The sequence below is a fragment of the Lutra lutra genome, chromosome 2 (genome assembly GCF_902655055.1).
Source record: "Lutra lutra chromosome 2, mLutLut1.2, whole genome shotgun sequence".
NCBI lineage: Eukaryota > Metazoa > Chordata > Mammalia > Carnivora > Mustelidae > Lutra > Lutra lutra.
In genome coordinates this window covers 6,464,192-6,489,347 of record NC_062279.1, presented here as the reverse complement: position 1 = coordinate 6,489,347, position 25,156 = coordinate 6,464,192, and the positions used below count along the sequence as shown (strand labels likewise).

The window sequence follows — 25,156 nt, the reverse complement described above, 5'->3', positions numbered from 1 at the left end:
CTTTTTTTTTTTTTTTTTAAAGAAATAAAGTTTCGGGGCGCCTGGGTGGCTCAGTGGGTTAAAGCCTCTGCCTTCAGCTCAGGTCATGATCCCAGGGTCCTGGGATCGAGCCCCACATCGGGCTCTCTGCTCAGCAGGGAGCCAGCTTCCTCCTCTCTCTGTCTCTCTGCCTGCTTGTAATCTCTGTCTGTCAAATAAATAAATAAAATCTTTAAAAAAAAAAAAAAAAGAAATAAAGTTTCACAGATACAACTAAAGCTGTCCTGCCATATTTGCCCATGGGTGGGCAATGAATTCAGGTTCATTCACGTTAGTTATTTATGTACTAGGTATGCAGATATCATGAGCAGTTGTTTTTTCCTATATTCTGAAATCTTACATAAATGGTATCATACTGTATGTGTACTTCCAACGCAATGTTTCTAAGATTCTTTTTAATATTTTATTTACTTATTTGACAAACAGAGATCACAAGTAGGCGGGGGGGGGGGGGAAGCAGGCTCCCCGCTGAGCAGAAAGCCCGAGGTGGGGCTCGATCCCAGGACCCTGAGATCATGACCTGAGCCAAAGGCAGAGGCTTTAACCCACTGAGCCACCCAGGCGCCCCTGTTTCTAAGATTTATTGAGATTACGTGGATCTAGGTCATTTCTTCTCCTTGAAAACCAGGCTTCTGGCACACTCTTGTTTCTAGGTAAAAGCATCAAAACCCCAAGTGTGGCCACTGAGGTATCAATGCAGATCTACCCTGCCGCCCTGCTGCTGTGCCAGGTGGCTTTCCTCTCTTTAGTGAGCATACCACGATCACTTCCAATTTCCTTTTTGTCTCTAGGACTTAAAGATTTCCTTTTGATCCAACTCCCCCAAGTACTTAAAATCTGGAGTCATTTAAAACATATATATAGGAATGCCTGGGTGGCTCAGTTGGTTAAGCAGCTGCCTTCAGCTCAGGTCATGATCCCAGCGTCCTGGGATCAAGTCCCACATCGGACTCCTTGCTTGGCGGGGAGCCTGCTTCTCCCTCTGCCTGCCATTCTGTCTGCCTGTGCTTGCTCTCTCTCCCTCTCTCTCTGACCAAAAAAAATAAAAAATAAAAAATAAATAAAAAATAAAACATATATATAGATAGATAGATAGATCTATCTATATATATATATCTGGTAGAAGGAGGGAAGCCTGAATGATCTGGCTCCCTAAGTTGCTAGAAACAGAGAGTAATCCAGTGAGAATCTTCCACCCATTCTTTAGTGTTTTGACTTATCCACGCCTTCCACTGTACTGTACTGGTCACCAAATCGGGCCCAGGGAACACGTGCCATTCATGTCTATGGGTGACAGGTCTTTCCACACAAGGAAAACGGAGTACAACAGCTTGGGAAAACATGTGCCATATGGGACTAGGATCTGACCTGGGTAAAGCTGGAAAACCACGGCTCTCATATGTCAGCAGGGCTCATTCTATACCCCTGAATATTTGCGTGCGTCTACTGAAAATGCACGGAATGTGACGGGTGGATGAGCCCAGTGTTTCCAACGCCACAGTGAGATAGAGCTGGGGTTACCTAGTTCCTAATTCCTTCTGCGTCTTACTTTCACAGGCTGGTGGTTTGATGCATGTGGTCCCTCCAACTTGAACGGAATGTACTACCCACAGAAGCAGAACACAAATAAGTTCAATGGTATTAAGTGGTACTACTGGAAAGGCTCAGGCTACTCGCTCAAGGCCACAACCATGATGATCCGACCAGCAGATTTCTAGACGCCTGCACACACCTGAGGAGTGGTGGCCGATTTTGCGACTTTTAGAGACCGAAGCCCAAAGCTCTAATAGACAAGGCTGCGTTCGGCGTCCCCGTCCACCTCAGACAGGCCGCATGCGCTCGGGGCCGCAGGGGTCCACATGCTCCAGCTCAGAGCCCCGTAAGCCTCCTCACTCGAACCCGCATCACCCGTGCGCCAGCACACAGCCCTGGTAGCGTGACCCGGTAGAATGCCTACGTGAAGATACAACTAAGCCTGCGAATTCAAGACTGACGATTTACAGACTCTGTTGTCACAACCAAGAATGTTGTGCGGAGTTCATCCGTAAATAACTGGAAAACAGAACACTTGGGCTATACAGCAGAGATAACCTTGGAGCTGCATTTTTCTCAGCCCTGTTTATAGATTGTGTAAATATCCATATGTCCTGAAATCAGCATCACTATCATAATTGAAAGGAAGAAAGAAAATCTCTAAGCCATAAAAATATATTATATATTCAGGGATTTTTCTGGGAAGTGCTTATTCGCAGTTTAATATTTGGAGAAGGGAAAAACATAGTTAATGCATTTTTGCTCCTCCTCTTAGGTGCTTTAAACTTTCATTCTGAAGTCAGTATATTTACGAATGTGTTGACAGTGTAGTTTTAAGTTAATGCTCAAATATGTATTTCAAGTTTAAATGGTGAAAGCTTCCAGGATCTCTGAAGTTAATAGAAATGTGTGTTCTTTCAGTTTATATGAAGATTGTACTATTTTTTTTTCTGCCTGGCTGTTAAATATGAAGGTATTTTTAGTAATTAAATATAAATTATTAGATAATTACATTTAACCTTTATGATAATATTTACAATTTGTGATTTGATTCTGAAACAACTGACTGTGCCTCATGACAAGGAAAGATCTGGTTTTTAGTGATGAAGAAAATTACACATTTAATTCCATGACAAAGAGACTTTACTATCTTTTCCTCACTATTCTATTAGAAAGGTCCTTTTTTTTCTCTTCTAGTAAGATCCATTTTAGAGACGTAGGCTACAGTTTAGTTTGTGGTTGAAAAAACCTTCTATTTAAAGCACTTACAAAGCTATTCTTCTCAAGCTAAGCTAGATTCACCCCAAAGTCTTTTTTTTTTAATGTCCACTAGCAAATGTTAAAAAAAAAAAAAAAAAAAAAAAAGGCATTTGGGAATGCAAAAACAAAATCTGATGTTTACAGTAGATTCAAATCCTTATAGAAAATTCTGAAAGCATGGATTTAAGCTCAGGGCTGCAAAACTATTTGAACCACTAGAGTTTTAACTCATTTGAAGTTTTCATAGAACAATTAACACTAATGTACATTGTGTAATGCTGTATAATTTGGAAGCAATTTCTCACGTATTTGCCTTGGAGTCAGCTGCTGCTAGGAAGCTTAGGGCCAAATTTGAAACTGGCATTTACCTCATGTCTGTCTTCACCTTACACTATTCTATTACTATGTTTTTTTCTTTATTCCATTTTTTCTTGTGTAATTTATTTTCCCGCTCTATGCCCCCACCCAAACCCTGTTTGAGAACGGTAACATTCACTGCGCGATTCGAGTCAGGTCATGGACTCTGGAAGAGTCAGGCACACCACTCTGTCCACCACTCTGCCGCACTTCCCAGACAAATGCATGGAGTAAAGAACCTTCCCATCTCTGAGTGGTTTCTCTTGTTACATTTCAGTAGGCTTTAAGAGTTCAACAGAGCACAGCTTTGTACCAAGTTAAAACATTATCTAGTCCTAAGAAGGTATCTCCACTGCACAAGAAACCATTAAGCTTCCACCACATCTCAACACCCACACAGCAGACACAGAGGTGGAGAAATGACAGAATGGGAAAATTGGCAACATACAACATACAACACCATGCAGGCAGGTGAAATGCATTTCAAAGACAAGCCGCACTGGGTTACACAGAGTTACATGTACTCTCTTATGACAGAGAGTAGGGGGATTCGAGTTTTACACTGCAATTCCTTACGTGGTATAGCAAACAGAGGCGTGCCAAGAGAAATGTTTTTTTCTCCTTAAGAAAATATTTGTGCAGTGGAGGGAAAATCAACACGATAATCTTAAAAAACAAAACAAAAGCAACCCAACAACGTAGATCAGTCAGTGAGGAGAGGGCAACATCCTACGCATCCTCAAACAGCAAATAACACCAACCCTGGCCACAGACTAAGGCTGCTGCTTCTTACTCAGGTTATTAACCTTCCAGAAGGATAAACTGTGTCACAAACCAGCTAACTTTTTTGAAAATGAAAGCCAATATCTACACGATCCTGTTTCCAATTAAACCTGAATTTACCTATTTAATTATTACTTAATCTTTTAAAAATTTAGAGCTTCCATTAAGCACTCGAAATATTTAAAATTTAAAATGCCGTAAAGCTGAAGCTGCATTTGGGAAGCGCATCAGGACACAAGGACACATCATGCCGCTCACAGTCCGTGACTTTTATACCTATCAGTTCTATCTCTACGAGCAGTAACAGCCTGATTTCTTAAAGCAGTAAACGAAATACTGTACCACCTCCTCAAGAATCTAGTCCTTTTTCATTTCTTGTTTTTCTCAATCCTGAGGACTTTCATAATAAAAATTCTTTAAGATTTCATTCCACAGGATTTTTTGCAGAATATTCTCCCATTTCCACATTTGTTCTCACAAATGGATAAATTATTTTGAAAACATCTAGGAAAGTATGTTTTTAACTGTGAGCATAATGGGTCTTAACTTAAAAAAAACTTGCATCCATATCTATGCAAATAGTAATTTCCTGAGATTTCCAAATTGTATTTACCATAATAAAATAACATCTGACTTACAGGAGCTGCAGGGAAGTAGTTAGAAAGTTCAAATGGTTCCTCGGAAATCCAGTGACCCAGTTCCAAAGACCACAGTACCTACAAGTGACATAATAAGCAGAACATTTATTATAGATTCATCAGGCTCTCAGTGGATAACAAACCACTTTGAAGATATAGCCAAAACAAAACAAAAATCCCAGCAGTGACTACACACTCCATAGATCTGAACCAGATGTGTCTTACACACCAAAGTACCATCAGAATCTTCATGCCGCATCAATCTAATGCATAATAAATGCTTTTCTTTAAGGAAAAAGGGTTCCAATGACTAGAAACCTGGGTTATTACCCTGCTGAGGCCAAATACTAACCACCACCCCAATAACAAATATATGAAATACCTTTTTTAAGAATTCCAAGTTTCCAATTTAAGGAGTCATTATAGACAATCCTCAGTAAATATTCCAGGATTTTATTAATTTAAAAAAAAAACACATTTATTAGGAGAAGATAGATCATAAGCTTAAATTTAAAAAGCAGTCCTTCTGGCATGTGACTTTGTTTCTAACATGGACTAATATTTCCAGAAGTTCTCCTAAAACATCTGAAAATCCTTCCCAGGCTTTGGAAGGATAAAATGTTTCATAAACAAGCTTTCAGTATTATTATTTATTATTGTTATTTGAACCCAAATATTTTAAATGATCAAAATAATGTTTTTGTTTTTAATTCAACAATTTTCAAGATTCTACAGTCATCTCTACTTGATGAACAAACTCCCTGAAAATCTGTTTCTATTTCCATGCACCAATAGAATTTTATAACAAAAATAACCAAACTGAATTATATATCCCATATTTATTTTTCATCTGCAATTTCATTTCTCACATTCATTGAATCTACCCTCTTTTCTACAATTGCTACTACAGCTCAAGTTCATTTTGCTGAATTACGGGGGATGAGGAGAGAGTTTTCCTGTTTGGTAGCTTCTAAGATTCAGACCCATCGATGGGAGCATGGTCTTAAATATTTCTAAGAAAAAGTGAGCATGCTGGTGGAATAAAGACAATAAATAACGAGATACAGAATCTAAATGACAATTCTCAGCACTGGTCTGGATCTTACTTTAAAACTGATGCATTTATTCCCTCAACACTGTTTTCTTCATCTCACTAACCGCGTGTCTGTGAACAACATATTGAGAGCCTACTGTGAATAAGAACCCACGCTAGGTCCTGAAAACACAAACCCAATCCCAGAGGAGTTCACCCTCTGGCAGGAGGCATGAAGGCAAACCACAAATGGTGATTTCTCAAAACAGCTCTGTGGGAACCTATAGAAGAAGCAAACTAACTTGGTCTAGGAGAATCAAGGAAGGGTCCACAGATGACATTTTAAACAGAGTCTTAAATGTTGAGTAAGAGTTCATCAGACAGAGAGAGACAGAGTGAGGAGGGGAGAGGACATTCCAGCACAGACAGAATGCCACATGCCAAGGCAGGATTAAAGTGGGTTCTTTTTTTTTTGGCTAAAGTGTGCTTTGGAAGAAGTGTAAGAAAACTGGGTTGGTTAGATTCCTATGGTGAGGTATAATAATATACCCTGTTTCTATCCCCGTGTCTGCAGGGGCATTAGCACATGGCAGAAGAACAATCCAGAAAAGACAGGAGAAAGCTCTAAGGGCGCTGGGCCCCAGATGACAGAATGGGAATGGAGTATAATACAGGGCAATGTGTCTTCACTATAGAGAGAGGAAGTAATGAGTCGTGTTCTCAAGGACCCTAATTCCATCTTCACTTAGATCTGTGTGTATGCAAGCATTCTGTCAGTTAAGTCTCCTTTTGCTTTCCCCTGATTTTGCTGGCCAACTAAATTAGACAGATAGATAGATAGATAACTTCATAAGTTCAGTGAAAGAGGGTATGAAAAAAACGGTACAATGAAATCATGTTTCTACTTGGCTCTGTAGAGGTGGTTAAAACATTTAAGTCACACAGTGTTTGCCTTGCTTTTATCAATGTATGGTATCATCTCTAGAGACATGCTAACAACATCTGTGTGGTTCCTTACAGATCTGTGATTAGAGTAGGAAGTAAAGTATACAAAGCTTCCAAATCAGGTTCACATGAAGCAATGTGGATAGTGAGAAACATAATGTACCAGTGAGAGAATCCAAGGAACCAGTCTTAAAAATGCGTGTGGCATTTGAGCTCAAGTGTCATCCACATTAATATGTCAGCCGAACCTCCTGGAGAAAATTTCTGTTCTCTGAGTTTGTCCCTTTCTAAATGTTATGAAAATAAAACCGGAAGACATCTATAGTAGAATTTTGGCAAGTGAATTAATAAATTGAATTTGTCCAGGCATCCCAGGAATTAATATTGAACAGAGATAGCAGAAAACACTGATTTGATTGTAATGAAATCATCAAATAGAAACATAGCGCAAACTTCACGCTTAGTTCTTTCATTAGCTGAAGTTATCTGTAGCTTCGTGGAATATTCAATATTGGGAATATCTCCTCTGCAAGACCACAGTTAAGGCTATAAATGGACTAAAAGGTCAACCCAACATATTTCCCATCATATGTGTGATAGAATAAAAATAACTAAGATGTATTGGGATTGCATAAATACAGAGGACCAAATCCCATGTTTATAGCCCTTAAAACGAGGGCTGAGTTATTTCAGCAACCACTGTGAATGGATATAATATTTCTGACATGTTAAAACTGTTGTTCATAAAACTTGAACCCTGTTGATGAATTTAAATAGGAACCACTTGTCTTATTATTAGATTAGCAGCTACTGGTAGGACAAATTTCCACAATGTAGGTGTGACCACACAGTTTATTCCATACCAGGCAAAATGCAAAAGGTCTTCTCTCATTTTATACACATCTAATCATTTCATTTGAACAATATGAGTCAGTGCAGCTACAGTGAACCCAAGTCAGAAAATGGCACTGGTACAGAAAGCAAGTCGATAATACCATTTACAAGGAAGACAATGAAGGTGACTTATGGTTTACGCGTAGCAAGATGAACACATCTTAATCTTCACCTTCTCCCCAATACTCAACTAAAAGGATAGAATTAAAAAGAATGAGAAGAGTCTACAGCAGATAAAACAGGATGTTTTGGAAGTTGCAAAGCAGACGCGTAAATGGTAAATGACTTAGAAGGGCAAAGAAAGTTCAAACTTAAGTGTCTAGAGAAAGAGGTCCATAGGAAGCACCCAATTCTCTCCACAGATTCTCCAAAAGGCAAAGAAATTGGTGTTACTGGATACCTCTAAAGATGGGGTATAGAACAGGGTAAAAAAAGAGACCTTTCCTATCCCGTAGCCCACCTCCCATGGAATAAGACAAAAGTCAAGTCAGACAGGCTGTTCTGAGAGCAATGGTGGAAACACTAGGAAAAACCTCTCCAGACCTCCCCCTGGGACACCAGCCATTCCTTCCTGGGGACAGAGAACAGCCCAGGGGAAAAAAATACATACAAATACTAAAGCTTGGATCTCAAAAACCTCCATTCACATCAAATTATCTATATACCCCTCAGGCAGGCAGAGTTTCAGTCAGCTTTTCAATGCCTTGTTATTGAACATGACTTTATACCTATTTGATAAAAAGCCTCTAGCTTGAAAACATAGACCAAACCAAACAAGAATGGAATTCCTGGGATCGCAGTGATGGGAAGTCCCTGGCTAACAGCAGCTCTGCAGACCTCAAGAGAGCCACTCTCAAGGGGAAGAGAACAAATGGGCTCATGGGTGGTGTCTGAGAAAAAAATAAATGGGGCTGGAAGATAATCTGATGTTGGAGACAGATTTCAGAGAATAATTACAATGGTTTTAGAAATTCTTACACTCAGTTGGTGATAGTTGCATAGAAAAGTAAGCAATCAAAATAGCTGTCAATGATTAGCTCAGGAAAACCAACAAACACAAATCATTAGAGACGAGTCGTAATACTTTACAAGGCTCAGTTCAAAGAGCATCCACATACTCATTCTTGTGCGCATGTGTGTGTGTGTGCGTGCACGCACACGTGCACATGTGAATGTGTTTATATATATATATAAAATGTTAAAAAAAATTGTAACCACATTGAGTAGACTGGGGAACAGAAGAGTAGGTGGTACTGAAAGGCAGCCATATGTCCTATTTTGGTCTTCTAGAGAAGGAATTCTACAGACAATGTCTCAAAGTGAATTTTTTTAAAAATGGCAAGAAAACCATTGTATTTAGAAATATGTAAGTAACATATCAGGAGGCTACTTTAGGAGTGAAAAATCAGACTGAGAAACAAGAAGGCACGAGGTGCCATTTTTTAATTATAAAGGCACATTAATTATACTTGGTTTTTAAAAAACACTTTATTTTTAGATAGTTTTAGACTTACAGTACAAAGAGTTCTCATTTAACCATCACCTAGATTTCTCTATTATGTGATTATCCAACTTAACTTCACTCTTCTATTTCAAAAGTGCTTTGCAACTTGAACCAGCTCGTCGATATCTACAAGAAAATCTTGCTGAGCCTGTAATTGGAACTAAGTTGAATCTATAGATCAAAATGGGGAGAACCAAAGAGAAAGACAAATACCATCTGATTTCACTTACATGTGGAATCTAAAAAACAAAACAAACAAAACAGAAACAGATACAGAGAGCAATCCAGTGGTTGCCAGAGGGGAAGAGAGTAAGTAGATGGGCAAAATAGGAAAAGGGGAATAAAAGGTACAAATATCCAGTAATAAAATAAATAAGACACCGGATGCAATGTACAGCATAGGAAATAGAGTTAATATGTAACAACTTTGTATAGTGGCAGAGAGTAGCTAGATTACCATGGTGATCACTTCCTAATGTATATAAATGTTGAATCACTCTGTTGTACACCTGAAACTAATATAACATTGTATGCCAACTATACTTCAAGAAAAAAAGGAGGGGAGAGGTTGACAGCTTAAAAAGTATCCATTTTCCCAATTCATGAACACAGTATCTCTCTCTTTTTATTTAGGTCTTTGGTTTCTTTCACAGAGTTTTATAGTTTTCAGCATGCAGTTCCTGTAAATATTTTGTCAAGATTTAAATATTTTAATTTCTGTGGATGCTAATATAAACAGTATTTTTTTTAAAAAAATCAGAATGCCAGTTGTTTATTGCTAGTACATAGAAATACAACTGAATTTTGTATATTGACCTTGTATCCTGTAACCTTGCTGAACTCACTAGTTGTGGGGGCTTTTTTGTAGATTTGTTGATGTTTTCTGTGTAGATAATATCTTCTGTGAATAAACAGTTTTATTTACTCCTTTCCCAATCTGTGTGCATAACTCTTTTTTTCTTTTTAAATTCCCTTATTGCACTAAGACTCCCAATACAATGCAGAGAGAAATAGTGACAGCCTGCAATTGCTTGAACTCCTTTGTGAGGCAGATTAAATTATTACAAACAAAAACAAAAACAAAACAGGATAGCATAAACCCAAAGCGTTTCTGGGTATAAATGAATGTAGCTTTGGAAAGCACAATGTTCCTTTGCTTTGTTTTATTTTTAAATTTGAAAAGTTTATATTGTTAACAGTACTAGTGCTGGCTAGCGGTTCTGGTGCTTTTACTAACTGCTTCAACTTTCCATTCTCTGAAGGATAATTAGAAAATTCAGAGTGAGAAGTACTACAGCTCAGTATCAGTAAATGTCCTTTCTAAACCAGAACCAATCAAATTAATTTCTCCTTTAAAAAAAAAAAAAGTTGTGGTTTTTTTTTGTTGTTTTTTTTTTTTTTTTAATTTGACAAAGAGACAGACAAGGAAAGAGAGAACATACGCAGGGGGAGTGGGAGAGGGAGAAACAGGCTTCCCGCTGAGCAGAGAGCCTGATGCAGGGCTCAGTGCGGGGCTCAATCCCAGGATGGTAAGGCAGATACTTAAGGACTGAGCCACCCAGGTGCCCCAAAACTAATTTTTCTTAACATTCACCTTAATTTCCTTCTTTGTGGGGAATGACGATATTCTTTGTGTATGAAAGACTTAATATTGTTCAATGAATCTGCTGATTAAAACCAAATCTGACAGTCAGAAACTTAGGCCTCAGGGGTAACCTCTGGGAACCTAGTTAATTGTAAAATAATTCAAAGTATACTTCACTCTCTACTTTAATCACTGGGAAGAGACTGTCCTACCCATCCTTGCTTCCACCAACTGTGGTAGAAAACTTAGTTGTAAGAGTTCATGGAGGTATAAAAACATAACACTCAGCATTCGTAAATCTCTTCCTTTTTAAAGAAAAGGAACAAAAATAGTAATTACATTTTTTTGGCTATTTTAAGTTAACAAGAAGACAACACAAATCAAATTACAAATATTTTTCTAATCAGATTTTATAGATTCTTTGTCTCTGTTATAAGAGTAATTAATTTGCTCAAATAACACCACCTTAAGAGAATTTGCTACTATGTATACGTTTAGACTTTTCCTACCAGGAGAAAAGTATTTGTGTTTTTTCCACAACTACACACTATGGGTTACTGGCTAACACCATAGAATCCTGGCAACCAGACTAAACCCTGTGGTTGTGTGACAAGAGGCAAGTTAGTGAACCTCTCACATGAAAACATTATATGTCATTATAAATGACAAAAGGACCAAGCAGCTAATGAAATAGCAGTGGCAGTGAAGCTATTTCTAGGTTACACGTTAAGATTAAAAAGTTGGGACTGTCGATGGTATGGTTTTTAATAACAAAAGAAAAGGGTATAGGGAGCTTATGTCCTGAACACTTAGGAGCCAGAAAACAGAAGAGGTCTCGTCTTCTGAAAAGACTGACTTGGACTGGAAGAGTTTCAAGGCAATAATATTCGTTCCAAAATAAGCCATTCCTCTGCATTTCCAACACATTTCAGAACATAAGGAAATGCTTTATATGATTCCACAAAGTTATTTTAAAATACAAACCCATTCTGTAGATGTAATGCCTCTCTCAACGAGGCAATTTTCACAGACGATTTTTAAAAATTGAGTTGAAATTCTCACAAAACACAAGTAACCATGTTAGAGTGTCCAGTGTGGTGGCATCTGGTATATTCACTGTGTGTGCCACAACCACTTCTTTCTGGTTTCAAAACGTCTTAATCATTCCAGGAGTGTACTCCATACCCGCCAAGCAGCCACCCCTCATCTCCCCTGCTCCATTCCACCCCTGTCAATTGCTGGTCAGCCGGCCATCTCTATGGACTTGCCTATTCCACATAAACCATAGGAGAGAAATTAGACAATATGTGACCTTCTCTGTCTGGTTTCTTTCTATTAGCAAAATGGTTTCAAGGTCCAACCAAGTTACGATTGGAATGATGGCCAGCATGAGTGTCAAAAATGTTTGTTGAATAACAGTAACTGATACTGGGGCACCTGGGTGGCTCAGTGGGTTAAAGCCTCTGCCTTTGGCTCAGGTCATGATCCCGGGGTTCTGGGATCGAGCCCTGTGTCGGGCTCTCTGCTCCGCGGGGAGCCTGCTTCCCCCTCTCTCTCTGCCTGCTTCTCTGCCTACTTGTGTTCTCTGTCTGTCAAATAAATAAATAAAATCTTTAAAAAAAAATAGTAACTGATACTTACTTTAATTAGATGACCTTTTAATCGTTTTACAGATAAGGAAACTGAGGCTTAGAGAGTTTAACTGTTTTACTGGTCACACAGCCAGTGACTGTCAAGGTTAACATTAAAATTCACTCTTATCCATTAACCTTCAAAAAACACATAAAGTGGTGTGCAGCCACAGAATAACAATATCCACGTTTAAGGTACCAGAGATAAAAAAAACATTCTCTAGGCTATCTCTAGAAGTAGATCCCAGAAAGAATATGGGCTGTGAATCGAGGAAAGGCTGAATTCAAATTCAACACTTGCTCATTTTCAAGCACCGAGACCATAAGCAACTTACTGAAACTGTTCAAGTCTCCGTGTCCACAAAGGACACAAAGGGGTCTTGTACTAACAAGCTGAGAGAGCCTAGGTCAGTCTTCTGCCAGGGTGGCCCCACTCCTTAAATCTTCTGTGTGACTCCCATCTTCTGGAAGCCGTCTCATCTCCCCCTCCACATATGGCTGGCTGATCTCTAGGACCTTCCAACTCAGTGCATGGTCTTCGGGCCAGCAACCTGCACATTACTGGGAACTTGAAGCCAGTCAAGAAGTTTAGGAACAAGACCTACTGAGCCACAATCTGCACTTAATAAGCTCTCCGGGGGATTCACATGTGATTAAGTGTTTAAACAGCACCGCTCTGGCTATCTCAAAAAAAGTGGCAAGAAACCAAAACCTTAATACCACCTATTTAACCAAGACAGATAAAATAAGCAATGAAGTACTAAAAATAAGTAGTTAAGAACTCTTTTTCCTTTTTAAGAGATAGTAACAGACAGAGACTAAATACCAGACCGTAAGAGGGAAAGGATGCTGCACACTGATATATACTCAAATATTCTTACTAAAATGTCCAGCTATATGGTATATGGGCATTTATGTGAAATTTGTGCTGCTTGCAGGCTACCTAATCTTTTCAGCCAGAAAAAATGAAAATGGATTATTCTTGGATTTTGGAGTGTAATGGCCCACTATTAGCTACTTTTTACATATCACTAAGCAAAGACCAGGGTGACCTAGCATTTCACCAGCATACTTACATGTGGAGTCCAAACATCTTTATAAATAACACACACTTGTACTTTTCTTATCAAAATGAAAACAAAGAAATAAATATAACACATTCCAATGTAACTAAAACAAACATCAGAACATCATTTCGCCATGTGAAAACACAGTAGGAATTATTATTACCATCAATAAACCAACTATTATGACTACTCAGAGCAATCACTGCTTATTCTTTCTGTGAATTTGAGTTTAAAAGATTTTTTTTTTTCTTACATGAGTGTCAGGTCACCTTATTTTCAGTAAGTTTTAACAAGAAAACCATGAACTACATGGACACCTTCATAATATGAAATGATGCACAATGTTCTTAACATGACATTTTTAGCTCATCAGAGGCAAATCAAATTCTGAGGTTTCTTGAAGAAATAAGTATGTTTAGTCATGTACCTACACACTTATTCCTTCCACAAGGAAGTGCTATGTTCCAGTTCCATCCTGGGTCCTGGGCCAGGCAAGAAATGACAGGCATGGTCTCGGCCCTCAAAGAGCTTGTAATTGCGAAATAACCAGGGTCTGTTAAAGAGTTTCTGCTTTTCTGTTTGAAACTTTCTTTATTTTGCCCTAGTCCCCTGTGCCAAGGAGGTGAGGAGCTACCTTGAAGTAAGTTTTACCACTAAAATTACCATTGACAATTTAACAACTGAAGCAAATGTTCTACTACAATAAAGTGTACACGTCAGATCAGAAATATTGAAGGTTAAGTGGTACAGACTTGCAGCTACAAAATAAATAACTCATGCAAAAATTAATTGCTAAAAGAGCAGATCTTAAAAGTTCTCATCACATGGGGCGCCTGGGTGGCTCAGTGGGTTAAAGCCTCTGCCTTGGGCTCAGGTCATGATCCCAGAGTCCTGGGATCGAGCCCCACATCAGGCTCTCCACTCAGCAGGGAGCCTGCTTCTTCCTCTCTCTCTGCCTCTCTGCCTACTTGTGATCTCTGTCTGTCAAATAAATAAATACAATCTTTTTTATTTTTTTTAAAGATTTTTATTTATTTGACAGATCACAAGTAGGCAGAGAGGCAGGCAGAAAGAGAGAGGAGGAGGCAGGCTCCCTGCTGAGCAGGGAGCCCGATGTGAGGCTCGATCCCAGGACCCTGGTCATGACTGAGCCGAAGGCAGAGGCTTTAACCACTGAGCCACCCAGGCGCCCATAAATAAATAAAATCTTTTTTAAAAGAAAAGTTCTCATCACAAGAAAAAAATTTTTGTGATGGTGTGGTGACAGATGTTAGGTAGACTTCCTATGGTGATCGCTTTGTGATGTACACAAATCTTGAATTGTTATGTTGTATGTCAGTTACACTGCAATTAAAACCTGTGAATAACATTAAGTATTTGTATACTATTCTTTCTTGCTTTGTTATTATCTAAGAAAACCAAAATCAGAAAGAATTCTATGGGGGGTGGGGGGAGGGGGATGCTTGGCTGGCTCAGTCCGTAGAACGTGTGACTCTCAATCTCTGTACCCCAGGCTGGGTGTAGACATTACTTAAGAATAAAATATTAGAAGAATTATATAAAACAAAATTCAGTGGAGAGGTGTTTCTCCATGTACTGAAGGACACTCTCCAGTGGTCAGAAGAAAAACCAACTCAAAAGAACTAAGAAATAGATCCAACACACGCCGAAGTCAAGCTGTTACTTCATTTGACAAAACCACTTTTGGTTACATATTTCTCATTCTCTGGTAAAGAAAACCTAAAAGATTTCCTGTAGAGAATGTTCCAGGGTAACACATTTTAGAAGAAATGTATTGTGTGGATCATACATAAAAAGTATCAGGTACCAAAATCTACAATGTTGTCAACTATAGTTTTGAAGAAGGTATGACAGTTGTCTAAAATCCTGTTGTCCAGAGGCGCCTGGGTGGCTCATTGGGTTAAGCAACTACCTTCAGCTCAGATCATCATCCCAGGGTCCTGGGATGGAGCCCTGCATCAGGCTCCCTGCTTAGCCGGGGGTCTGCTTCTCCCTCTCCCTCTGCCTGCTGCTCTCCCTGTTTGTACATGCCCTCCTCTCTCTCTCTCTCTCTAACAAATAAAAATCTTTAAAAAAAAAATAAATAAAATAAGATAAAAGAACATCCTGTTACTTCTTGTATCAGCTCTCCTCAAAACCTAGTATTATCACTAAAGCCTAATTCACAGAGATACTCAGGCAGACACAGAGTTCAAGCGTGCTGTTCTTTAGAGACCTATTTTTACTTGAGTATAGAGCTTAGAAACCTGAAAGAAGGGACAGCTAACAATGTTCCTGGCATTAATGACAGATACCTAGGATTATATGTAAATGATGGATGTTCAAAAAGTCCCAGAGAATCCAATCATGGTTGCACTTTTCTGATGAAAACCTAAAGTTAAGATATTCTATGTTGTTACTGCAAATGAGAATGGTTTCACTGGGTGTCAGACTGAGCACAAGTGACAACTGAGGAACTTAACAGAAAGTTGCAGAAGTGACATGTCAAAGATGTACCTGTAGGGATAGCTGGAATTTTTTCTAAAAACGAGTTTGCATTTGCGACACAACTCCACATTGACTAAGTGGAGGTTCTAGAGTCGTCAGTCATAAGGCAAGAAGGAGATAATTTGAGGTTTAAAAAAAATTAAGAACTGCCTCAGTAAATGCCACCACCATCTACCTTCAGGTGCTCAAGAAACAAATTTAGGGAAGAGCCATCTTGACTTCTCTGTTGATATGTGCCACATGTTACCAAATCCTGTTAGATCTTCCTAAAAAAATATACCAGTCTGATCTCTTCTCTTGACCTATCTGCCACTATGCTAGTCATGGTCATTATAATTTCTGACCCTGATGGTCTTAACTGACTTTTCTGGTCGCTCTGGTTACTCTTACCTTCCTGCAATCCATTCTTTCCATAGAAGCCAGAGAGATCAAAGCCTCTCACTCTCTAGTTCAAATACTCCAGTGGCTTCCCAAACTCCTGATCGTGACCTCCACGTGCCCTGGTCGCTGACAGCCTCTCCAAATACCTAACCTTGCTCTCCTCCTCAAAGTCCCTCGGGGCTTTCTCTCCCTTGCAAAGTCTCAGCTTCAAGACCCACGCACTTGCTTTTTATTTGTCATGCGTATTAATTAGATTCTGTCTCGCCCCTTTACAAAATTGAAGAACAAATTATTGATGTATAGATATGAATGCCCAAAATGATAACGGAATCTCATTCACATTCTAGTCAATGGTTTTGTCCAGAGTGACTTCACAGGCTTCTCACACTCAAAAACAGCCCTCCTTTAAACTCCACTACTAGTCATCCTAATATAGGATAATATATAATTATATTTATAAATTATATATAATATATAATATATAATACATAATACATAATAGGACGGTGACAATCACAGTCCTATTCACAAATCTTCTCAAATGTTCTCAGGAAGGGCAACACTAAAGCCCTCGATTTTCCATGGGCAATCACTTTCTCCCATCTATCCTGAACCACGAGTCTCCATGGAACCAGGAAATCACAGTGTCTCCAACGTGGAAAAACCACGTGGCAACTCCACGTTGGAGTTCATCTGAGGAACTGCCAGGATGAAGCAAAGGGATGGCAGAGAGGAGAGAGCATCCGAGTGGGACCACCTGTGTCCTGGGCACAAGGGAGGTCCTACCGCAGCATGCCTGAAGCTCTGCGGAGGAAGAGTGTGCATTTTCCAGTAACTACCTTGGTGAAGGCAGCAATGCGCTACAGGCCATATGCTTCTCCATAAACAGGATCCATTATTTTAATAATGGAAGTTTAAGGGCGCCTGGGTGGCTCAGTGGGTTGGGCCGCTGCCTTCAGCTCGGGTCATGATCTCAGGGTCCTGGGATCGAGCCCCACATCGGGCTCTCTGCTCAGCGGGGGGCCTGCTTCCCTCTCTCTCTCTGCCTGCCTCTCCGTCTACTTGTGATCTCTCTCTGTCAAATAAATAAATAAAATCTTAAAAAAAAATAATGGAAGTTTAAAAATTAGGTATATTTTGAGATGACGACTTACAGTCACTGCCTTAGGATAATGCCTTTATCAAGACTATTTCAAAGGTCTGCATTCAAATCAGACAGGTTATTTTTCCTAGTATCTCCATCACTAAACACAACTGCAAAATTTGTGCACTAAACACTATTACAAAAATGCTATGTAAGGACTCAATAGGACAGTGGGTACGAAAACATTTTTTTAATTTTTTTAAAGATTTTATTGATTTATTTGACAAAGAGAGAAATCACAAGTAGGCAGAGAGAAAGGAGGAAGCAGACTCCCTGCTGAGCAGAGAACCCAGTGCGGGGCTCGATCCCAGGACCCTGAAATCATGACCTGAGCCCAAGGTAGAGGCTTTAAGCCACTGAGCCACCCAGATGCCCCGTGAAAACATTTTTTAAAGTGGAAGTACTTTATCAAGGTATAATTATCTGTGGCACAGTAAGAAGGATTTTGGAATCAAGCTGACGTGGATTCAAAGAAACACACAGGAGACCTTAGACAGCTCGGTATTACAAGTGTCTAGCACATGCCTACAGCCAACAGATGCAACGTAAGCAAACAGCTCGGAAACCCTAGTGATAAATGCGGAACACCAAGCATACTTTGCTTAAACATTACTCTTAGAATGTGCTCAGAAGTTAAGGTTAAAAAGAGAGAATCGTTTTCAAGATGATTCTCTTTAGTCTTGGGAAGACAGCATGATAGACTAGAATACTGGTGACAATCCTAGACTACCGGTCCAGTTCTGCCACTGCTCATAGTTCTAGGACAGCAACTTTGCCTTCTTCAGTAGCAAACGAGAGGTCCAGGCTGCATGAACTACGGGCTTCATTCTAACTCTGACATTTGATTCTATGCTCACACCAGTTAAATCAGACTCAACCACTTCCTGAATCCAGTGTGAGAAAGCCAAAATTGCATCCCATCATTTCAAGAAAATTAATTCATTATGACATCATTGATTTATAACACACTTGATTTTGTTCTTTTGTTAATAGTCAAAGTGTCTTGAAATTTGGCTGTGGAACTGTCCAAACTCCCTATTTGCATTTACAACTGTTTAGCTTTCAAACTCTATCAAGCCTTGTTCCTAAGCTGTTCAGAATTAACATGTTTGGACCTGAATAGAGGTTGACTCACTCCTCACTGCTATAAGGTATCTCTGAAGCAGAGAAGGAGCTGCATGTAACAGGAGCCAGAAAGCAGCAGCCTTGGTCACAGGGCATTCCATTAGCTTCACTGAACACAAAGCAGTAGAAAGGTAAAGCAGAATTGTAGATAAGTCAGGGGAGAACAGATGGACATCAAATAGGTGAAAGTTAGAAGATAAGGTCTCTAAAGAATTCAAACAGCACTATGCTTAAACACAATTAAAAAAAAAAAAAAAAAGCTTTGGTCCTCAGGGATCCTTCGGTCAAATCAATTTCTTTATTTTTCTGTTGTTACTTCCTGTCTCCCACGAATAGGAAACAGAGCAACACCCAACACGGTTTTCTATTTCTCTGTATCTGCCAGACAATTTAGTCATGAAGCAGGAAAAACACAAGTTATTCTCCCTGCTGAAAACAGCAGGGTTAACAATGAAAGTAGGAACCACTATAAACATGTACAAATTCCCAACACGGTTTTCAAAAAAAAAAAAAAAAAAAAAAATTTAAATTCAAACTGAATGTTATAAAATCATTATATTTTTTTGATATGACTAACTGGGCCACATACAACCATCTAATTTTGAAGAGCTGCTAGAAGCCTCCTTTATGAGCAATTTCCAGAGAATACCACACAAACCCTGAAATAAAAACATTCTCAGTAATGTTTTTCTTGGAGGCAAGCTCCCACAGCTAGCCAAAAGGAATATTTTAAGAATCCCCCAAATTGCATTGGGGACAAGGAAAAAGGAGGGGGACCAGAGAGAGAGAGACAGTCATTCCTTTACACAAAGACAATGGGAAGTGTAGCATAGGGACGCTTCGCATCTTGGCCCAGAAGAAACCGCACGCTGCGGAGTTCCTATCTAAAGGCACACACAAGCCGCCGATGGGCTCTGAACTGTGTACTGAGCTTCGCCGTCATGTCCCTCGGCTTTATAAATGACAATGGCGGCTATTCTCTCTCAAAAGAGTTTATCACGCATGAGTTCAAGCCCCACGTTGGATGTAGAGATTATTTAAAAAAAAAAAAAGTCCATCATGTTTGAGCAATTGCATTTTTTAGGCAATTAAAGGAGGGAAGCTGTGCAAGAAGCAATGATCTTTTATTTAAGTGAGAAAAACAGGGAAAGAAATTCAGTTCATTTCTAAACTTTTTTTTTTTCCTTAAGAGTGCAAGTCAGCAATAATCTATTAAAATCAATAAACACGCAACACCAGTGAGAGGAAACACTTGACAGACATCACAAGTAGACCACAAAGAGACAACAGGCACTTTATACCGCAACAGATCTGGTCCTTTTCAATTTCCCAAGAACTGGTACTTCTCACGAGTCATGAAATGTTTAGGCATCACTGGTAAAGCAACGTCTGAAGCAGCCTTCAGAGGAAGACACTAAAGCCAAAACTAGCGCTCTCAAAATCTGAGTGATCACCTACAGCAACACTGCTCTGATGGTTTTAGAGAAGGTTCAAATATATGAAAATCAGTACTACAGTGGCTTTTACAGAAGTGGGGTTTCCAATATACCGAATTACCTCCAGATACCCCAGAGTACTCTTCTTAGGTCCCTCAAAGAACAAATGTGGGCATACTTCCCAGTGCCCGCCCAGACCCCACCATGTTTCCCTCCTGTCCTCGCTGGGGGTCCCCCAGTCAGACCCCACTGACTCTCTTCTACATGCCCGCCGCACTCACGAGCCCTCCTGGTCATTCCTCAGAACTAGCGAGGACAGAATGGACGGCCCACCACAAAGTTCTCAAAGTTCTCACTTGTCCAGAGAAAAAGTATCTTTTTTAAATTGTAGGGTTAATGCAGTCTGTGGACAAAACTCGTGACAGTAGACAGGGAGTGATTTTCACAGCTCTTTGGGGAAGTTGATACATTGTCATCCCTGCTGTAAAGCTAACATTTATTAAGTTCTTAATTCCTGCCAGTCACTGATGTGAGCACTGTGCATGTTTAACACTTAGCTTTCACACAATCCGGCAAAGGAGGCAGGGTCCTTGGCTCCAAGTCACTAACAGGGAGCCCGTAGCTCAGTGAGGAGGCGTTCTGCTCTCGGCACCCAGGCAGCTGAACGGAGTCCATTCCCATTTTATGTGGGGATGGAGGCTATCTTCCAGCCTGTGAACCCTCCGGATCCGGGGCCAGCCATGGAGCCTGGCATTGAACTCTCCTGCACTCAATTATTTTTCCTGTTGCTTCATGTTATCATCCTAGTAACTGTTAAAAGAGCAGAAGCCTGAATCTTGTGTTCTACTATTATGGGTCTTCTACGTCAAGATAACCATAATGTAAATGTACTGCCAATCTGGACATTGTAAATGATGAAGATAATATGATACAAATACACGGGGCCCTCCAAACGGAGCATGCATGTATTTACATATGTGTACAGATGTTTATTTTCAGGGTAGTTATTTAAATAGTAATATCCTTTTCGTTCCTATTCTCTCTGAGTAACTATTTGATTTTGGTCTTCCGAGTAGAAGCCAAGATAAAATATATGAACCTGTCCAAGTCTTATCTTATAAAAGAAACTGGCTTAATCAATGGTTTAGTTTGGGAAAAAATAATATTAAATATTCAAGCAGCTGCTTTACCACTATTTAAAATCACGATACTGGTATATTCAATGTGTTATTTAAAAATATGAACTGACCGCTTTCATGCACCAGCTCGCTAATGTAAAAACCTGGAGGAAGCCTCTCAGGGTTCAGCATTCCTACAGCTGTCTCAGTCCCCTCTCTGCTCTTGTCCTAGAGGTCCACAGAGCCAGTCCTCCTTCTGTAGGCCAGCATATATACCCACAGCATCACCCAGTGAGCATGAAGGAACAGGAACACCTTCAAAATAGAGACCTAAGGCAATCTATTTTATACTTTTTGTAGGCATTTCTTCTTTATTTTTCTTTTCTTTTTTTTTTTTTAAAGATTTTATTTGTTTATTTGACAGAGAGAGATCACAAGTAGGCAGAGAGGCAGGCAGAGAGAGAGAGAGGGAAGCAGGCTCCCTGATGAGCAGAGAGCCTGATGCGGGACTCGATCCCAGGACCCTGAGATCATGACCTGAGCTGAAGGCAGAGGCTTAACCCACTGAGCCACCCAGGCGCCCTATTTTTATTTTCTTAATGTTCTCTATTTCTCAACTGTCTTTCTTCTTGTTTATAATCCACAAAGCCAATTCTGAAGACAAAAAGTCTTAAGTAGATGTATTGGCAAAGCTGGTTCCTTCCAGACACTCTAGGGGAGGATCTGGTCCAAGATTCCCTCGGCTGCTAGAAACCCTCTGCGTTCCTTATTCATAGATTCATCACTCCAAGCTCTGCCTCTTCACACAGGCATCTACTCTAGCGTCCTTCTAAGCTGTCTTGAAGCTTCTCCTACAGATTAAAGTTTCTCCTACCGATTAGAAGTCATCAACCTGGGGTACAATGAAGTGGATAATATATAGTGCTTATGGAGTTAGTATCCTGGTACTTATGGGACTCCAGAATGATGCACCCCTAGAAGCCGTCCACAGCTGGCCCCCAGAATTGTGAATGTGTTACCTTCCATGGTGAAAGGAGCACTGCAGATGCAGTGAAGTTGAGGACCTTGAGATAGGGAGCTGTCCTGGGTTATCCAGCTTGGCCCCGTGAGAACACAAGCATCCTTATAAGTGAAAGACAGAGGCCAGAAATCAGAGCAGGTGTGATAAGAGAAGCAGAAGTCACTTCCTGCCAGGGGCCATAAGCCAAGGAAAGCAGGTGGCCTTTAAAGCTGGAAAAGGCAGGAAACAGACTTCCCCTAGAGATTCTGGAAGGAATGCGGCCCTGACAACACCTGGGCTTGGGCCCAGAGAAACCTATTTTGAACTCCTGACCTCCAAAAACCTTTTTTTTTTTTTTTAAAGATTTTTTATTTATTTATTTGACAGACAGAGATCACAAGTAGGCAGAGAGGCAGGCAGAGAGAGAGGAAGGGAAGCAGGCTCCCTGCCGAGCAGAGAGCCCGATGCGGGACTCGATCCCAGGACCCCGAGATCATGACCTGAGCCGAAGGCAGCAGCTTAACCCACTGAGCCACCCAGGCGCCCCTGACCTCCAAAAACCATAAGAGAATAAATGTATGCTACTTTTTTTTTTTAATATGTGCTAGTTTTAAGCCAGTAAATTTATGGCAGTGTGTTACAGCAGCCACATGAAATGCATACAGTACCATGGACTCCTTAGAAGAAGAAATTATTCAAGGTGGTATCACTTGTGCTTATTTAAGAGAATTGCTTCTGGCTGAGTTGGCCGAGTATCCGGCAAGGATCCATGGGTGACATGTGGGCTCCTGGTGCTACCATCACTTGGTACCCAGCCAGAGGGAGCCACCATCCTTTGAAAAACACAGCTCAGGGCATCTTGCTCCCTGAACAGAAACTTTCTGATAGCTCATCATGACATAGGAACATTATCCAAATACAACCATGGCCAAGCTTCCCTTCACCCGCTGGCTCCCCTGTCTCATCTCCTACTTTTCCTCTTGGTGAGTCCCCACCGAGCCTTCTTATTATTCCTCAAACATACTGGTCCTGCCTTCGGGATCCCGCCCTCACTGTAGCAGTCAGGGCCTCAAAGACTGGACCTAAGACCCGTCTGGGAACCCCAGCAGCCCAACACCTAGAGGCCGGGGTTCTGTGGGAGATGGGGGTGCAGCTGGTGGAAGTGGAGCTTGGGCAGCCCTGCAAAGAGACAAGAGGACCATCCTATCCTGCAGTCAGCTGGTCCACCAGCAGGAAGTCCACAGCACAAGAGAGTCATCCAAGCTGTGGCAAGAATCATGGTTGTCTTTTTTTTTTTTTAATAGGATTTTATGTATGTATATATGTATGTATTTGAGAGAGAAAGGGAGAGCGAGAGAGAGTCAAAGTGGGATAAGACGGGGAGGGAGAAAAAGAGGAAAAGAAGCACAAGCAGACTCCATGCTGAGTGCAGAGCCCGAAGTGGGGCTTGATCTTACAACCCTGAGATTGTGACCTGAGCCAAAACCAAGAGTCAGACACTTAACTGACTGAGTCACGGGGGTGTCCCTATCACAACTGCCTTTTATTACTGAGCAGTATTCCACAGTACAGAAGTTTGTTTTTCCCTCTACCCACCAAGGGACATGTGTGCTATTGTCAGGTTTTGCTGATTATAAGCAAAGCTGCTACAAATATTCATGATATTCATGTACAGGTTTTTGTATGAACGTGAGCTTTCACGTCTCTAGGGCAAACACCTAGGAGCTGGGTTGCTCAGTGACACAGTGAGGATATATTTAACATCACATAAAATTTCCCAGCCATGATTTGGAACCACCTTCCACCCTCACCAGCCATGTACGATGTTCTCCCTCTTTTCTAGAGGATTGTCGCTGTACTTCATAATCCAGCCACCCCTGTTAGATATGCGGCAGTATCTCACCGTGGTTGTAAATCATATTTCTCTAATGATGTTGAGCATTTTTCATCTACGTATCTTTGACAGGGTGTTCAAAAAAATGCTTTGGGCTATTTTTTGTTTGGGTTGTTTCTTATTTTTGAGTTTTGAGAGTTCTTTATATATTTTGGATTTAAGTCTTTTGTCAGATGAGCTATGCAAATGCTTAGAATGTGTTTCATGGAGTGTAAGTTTTTACACTTGATGAAGTGTCATTTATCACTTCTCATTTTACATATCATGCTTCACATGTCGTATCTAAGAGCTCTGGGGGCGACTGGGGGGGCTCAGTCAGCTCAGCAACTGACTCTGGCTCAGGTCATGGGCTCGGCATCCCAGGATCAAGCCCTGCATCAGGCTCTCTGCTCAGCAGGGAGTCTGATTCTCCCTCTCCTTCTGTCCCTCCTCTAATCACGTTCTCTCTCTCTCCCTTTCTCTCAAATAAATAAATTAAAAAAAAAAAAAAAGAACTCTCCACCTAAACCTGGGTCATATCCTATGTACTTTTTAGAGTTTTATAGTCTACATTGTAGTCTGATCCATTTGGGGGTAATCTTTGTATACAATGTGAGGCACAGATCAGTTTTGGTCTGCGGATGTCTAGCACCTTTTACTGAAAGACTCACCTTCCTCCACTGAATTGACTTTGGTTCCTGGTCAAAAACCTGTGGGCCATATTTGTGGGTCTATTTCTGGACTCTACATTCTGTTTCATTATGTCTGTCTTTTCCCAGACACTGAATTGCCTTGATTACAGAGACTTTAAAGGATGCCTTAAAAATCAGATCACATTAGTCCTCTTTGTTCCTCTCTTTCAAAATTGTTTTAACTATGCCAGTTCCTCTCTCTCTCTCTCTCTCTATATATATATATATGTATATATGTCATAGTTATATACATATACAAGTATATGTATATAGTTTAGAATCAGCTTATCTATATCTTCAAAGAAATCTGCTGAGGTTTTAATTGGGAATGTATTGAATATATAGATTGTTTTAGGGAGGAGTGACATTTTAACTATACTGAGTCTTCCAATCCATGAACATAGTATGCTTCTCCATTTATTCTTTAATTTTTTTAACCAATGTTTTATAGTTTTCAGCATACAGATTCTGCACATATTTTTATGTCAGATTTACACTTGAGTATTTCAGTGTCGACCCTGTATTATTATATCCTTGTATCTTGGCAATTTGTTCTAAGAGCTTTTTTGTAGATTTCTTGTGATTGTCTACATGGATGATCATGGTGTCT

At 40.2% G+C, this 25,156-nt stretch overlaps 2 protein-coding genes across 11 annotated transcripts in view; one reads left to right on the top strand and one right to left on the bottom strand.

The window, feature by feature from the left end:
* The window catches only part of ANGPT2 (angiopoietin 2), a 54,950-nt gene extending 52,346 nt beyond the window's left edge, over positions 1-2,604 (top strand). For both annotated transcript variants that reach the window (XM_047713779.1, XM_047713769.1), the window contains exon 9: positions 1,597-2,604. In XM_047713779.1, coding sequence (XP_047569735.1) covers positions 1,597-1,757 — 161 coding nt within the window. In that variant the 3' untranslated portion in view covers positions 1,758-2,604. The remainder of the gene's footprint in view (positions 1-1,596) is intronic.
* The window catches only part of MCPH1 (microcephalin 1), a 245,709-nt gene that overhangs the window by 128,941 nt on the left and 91,612 nt on the right, over positions 1-25,156 (bottom strand). For all 9 annotated transcript variants that reach the window (XM_047713746.1, XM_047713674.1, XM_047713702.1 and 6 more), the window contains one exon: positions 4,611-4,688. In XM_047713746.1, coding sequence (XP_047569702.1) covers positions 4,611-4,688 — 78 coding nt within the window. The remainder of the gene's footprint in view (positions 1-4,610; positions 4,689-25,156) is intronic.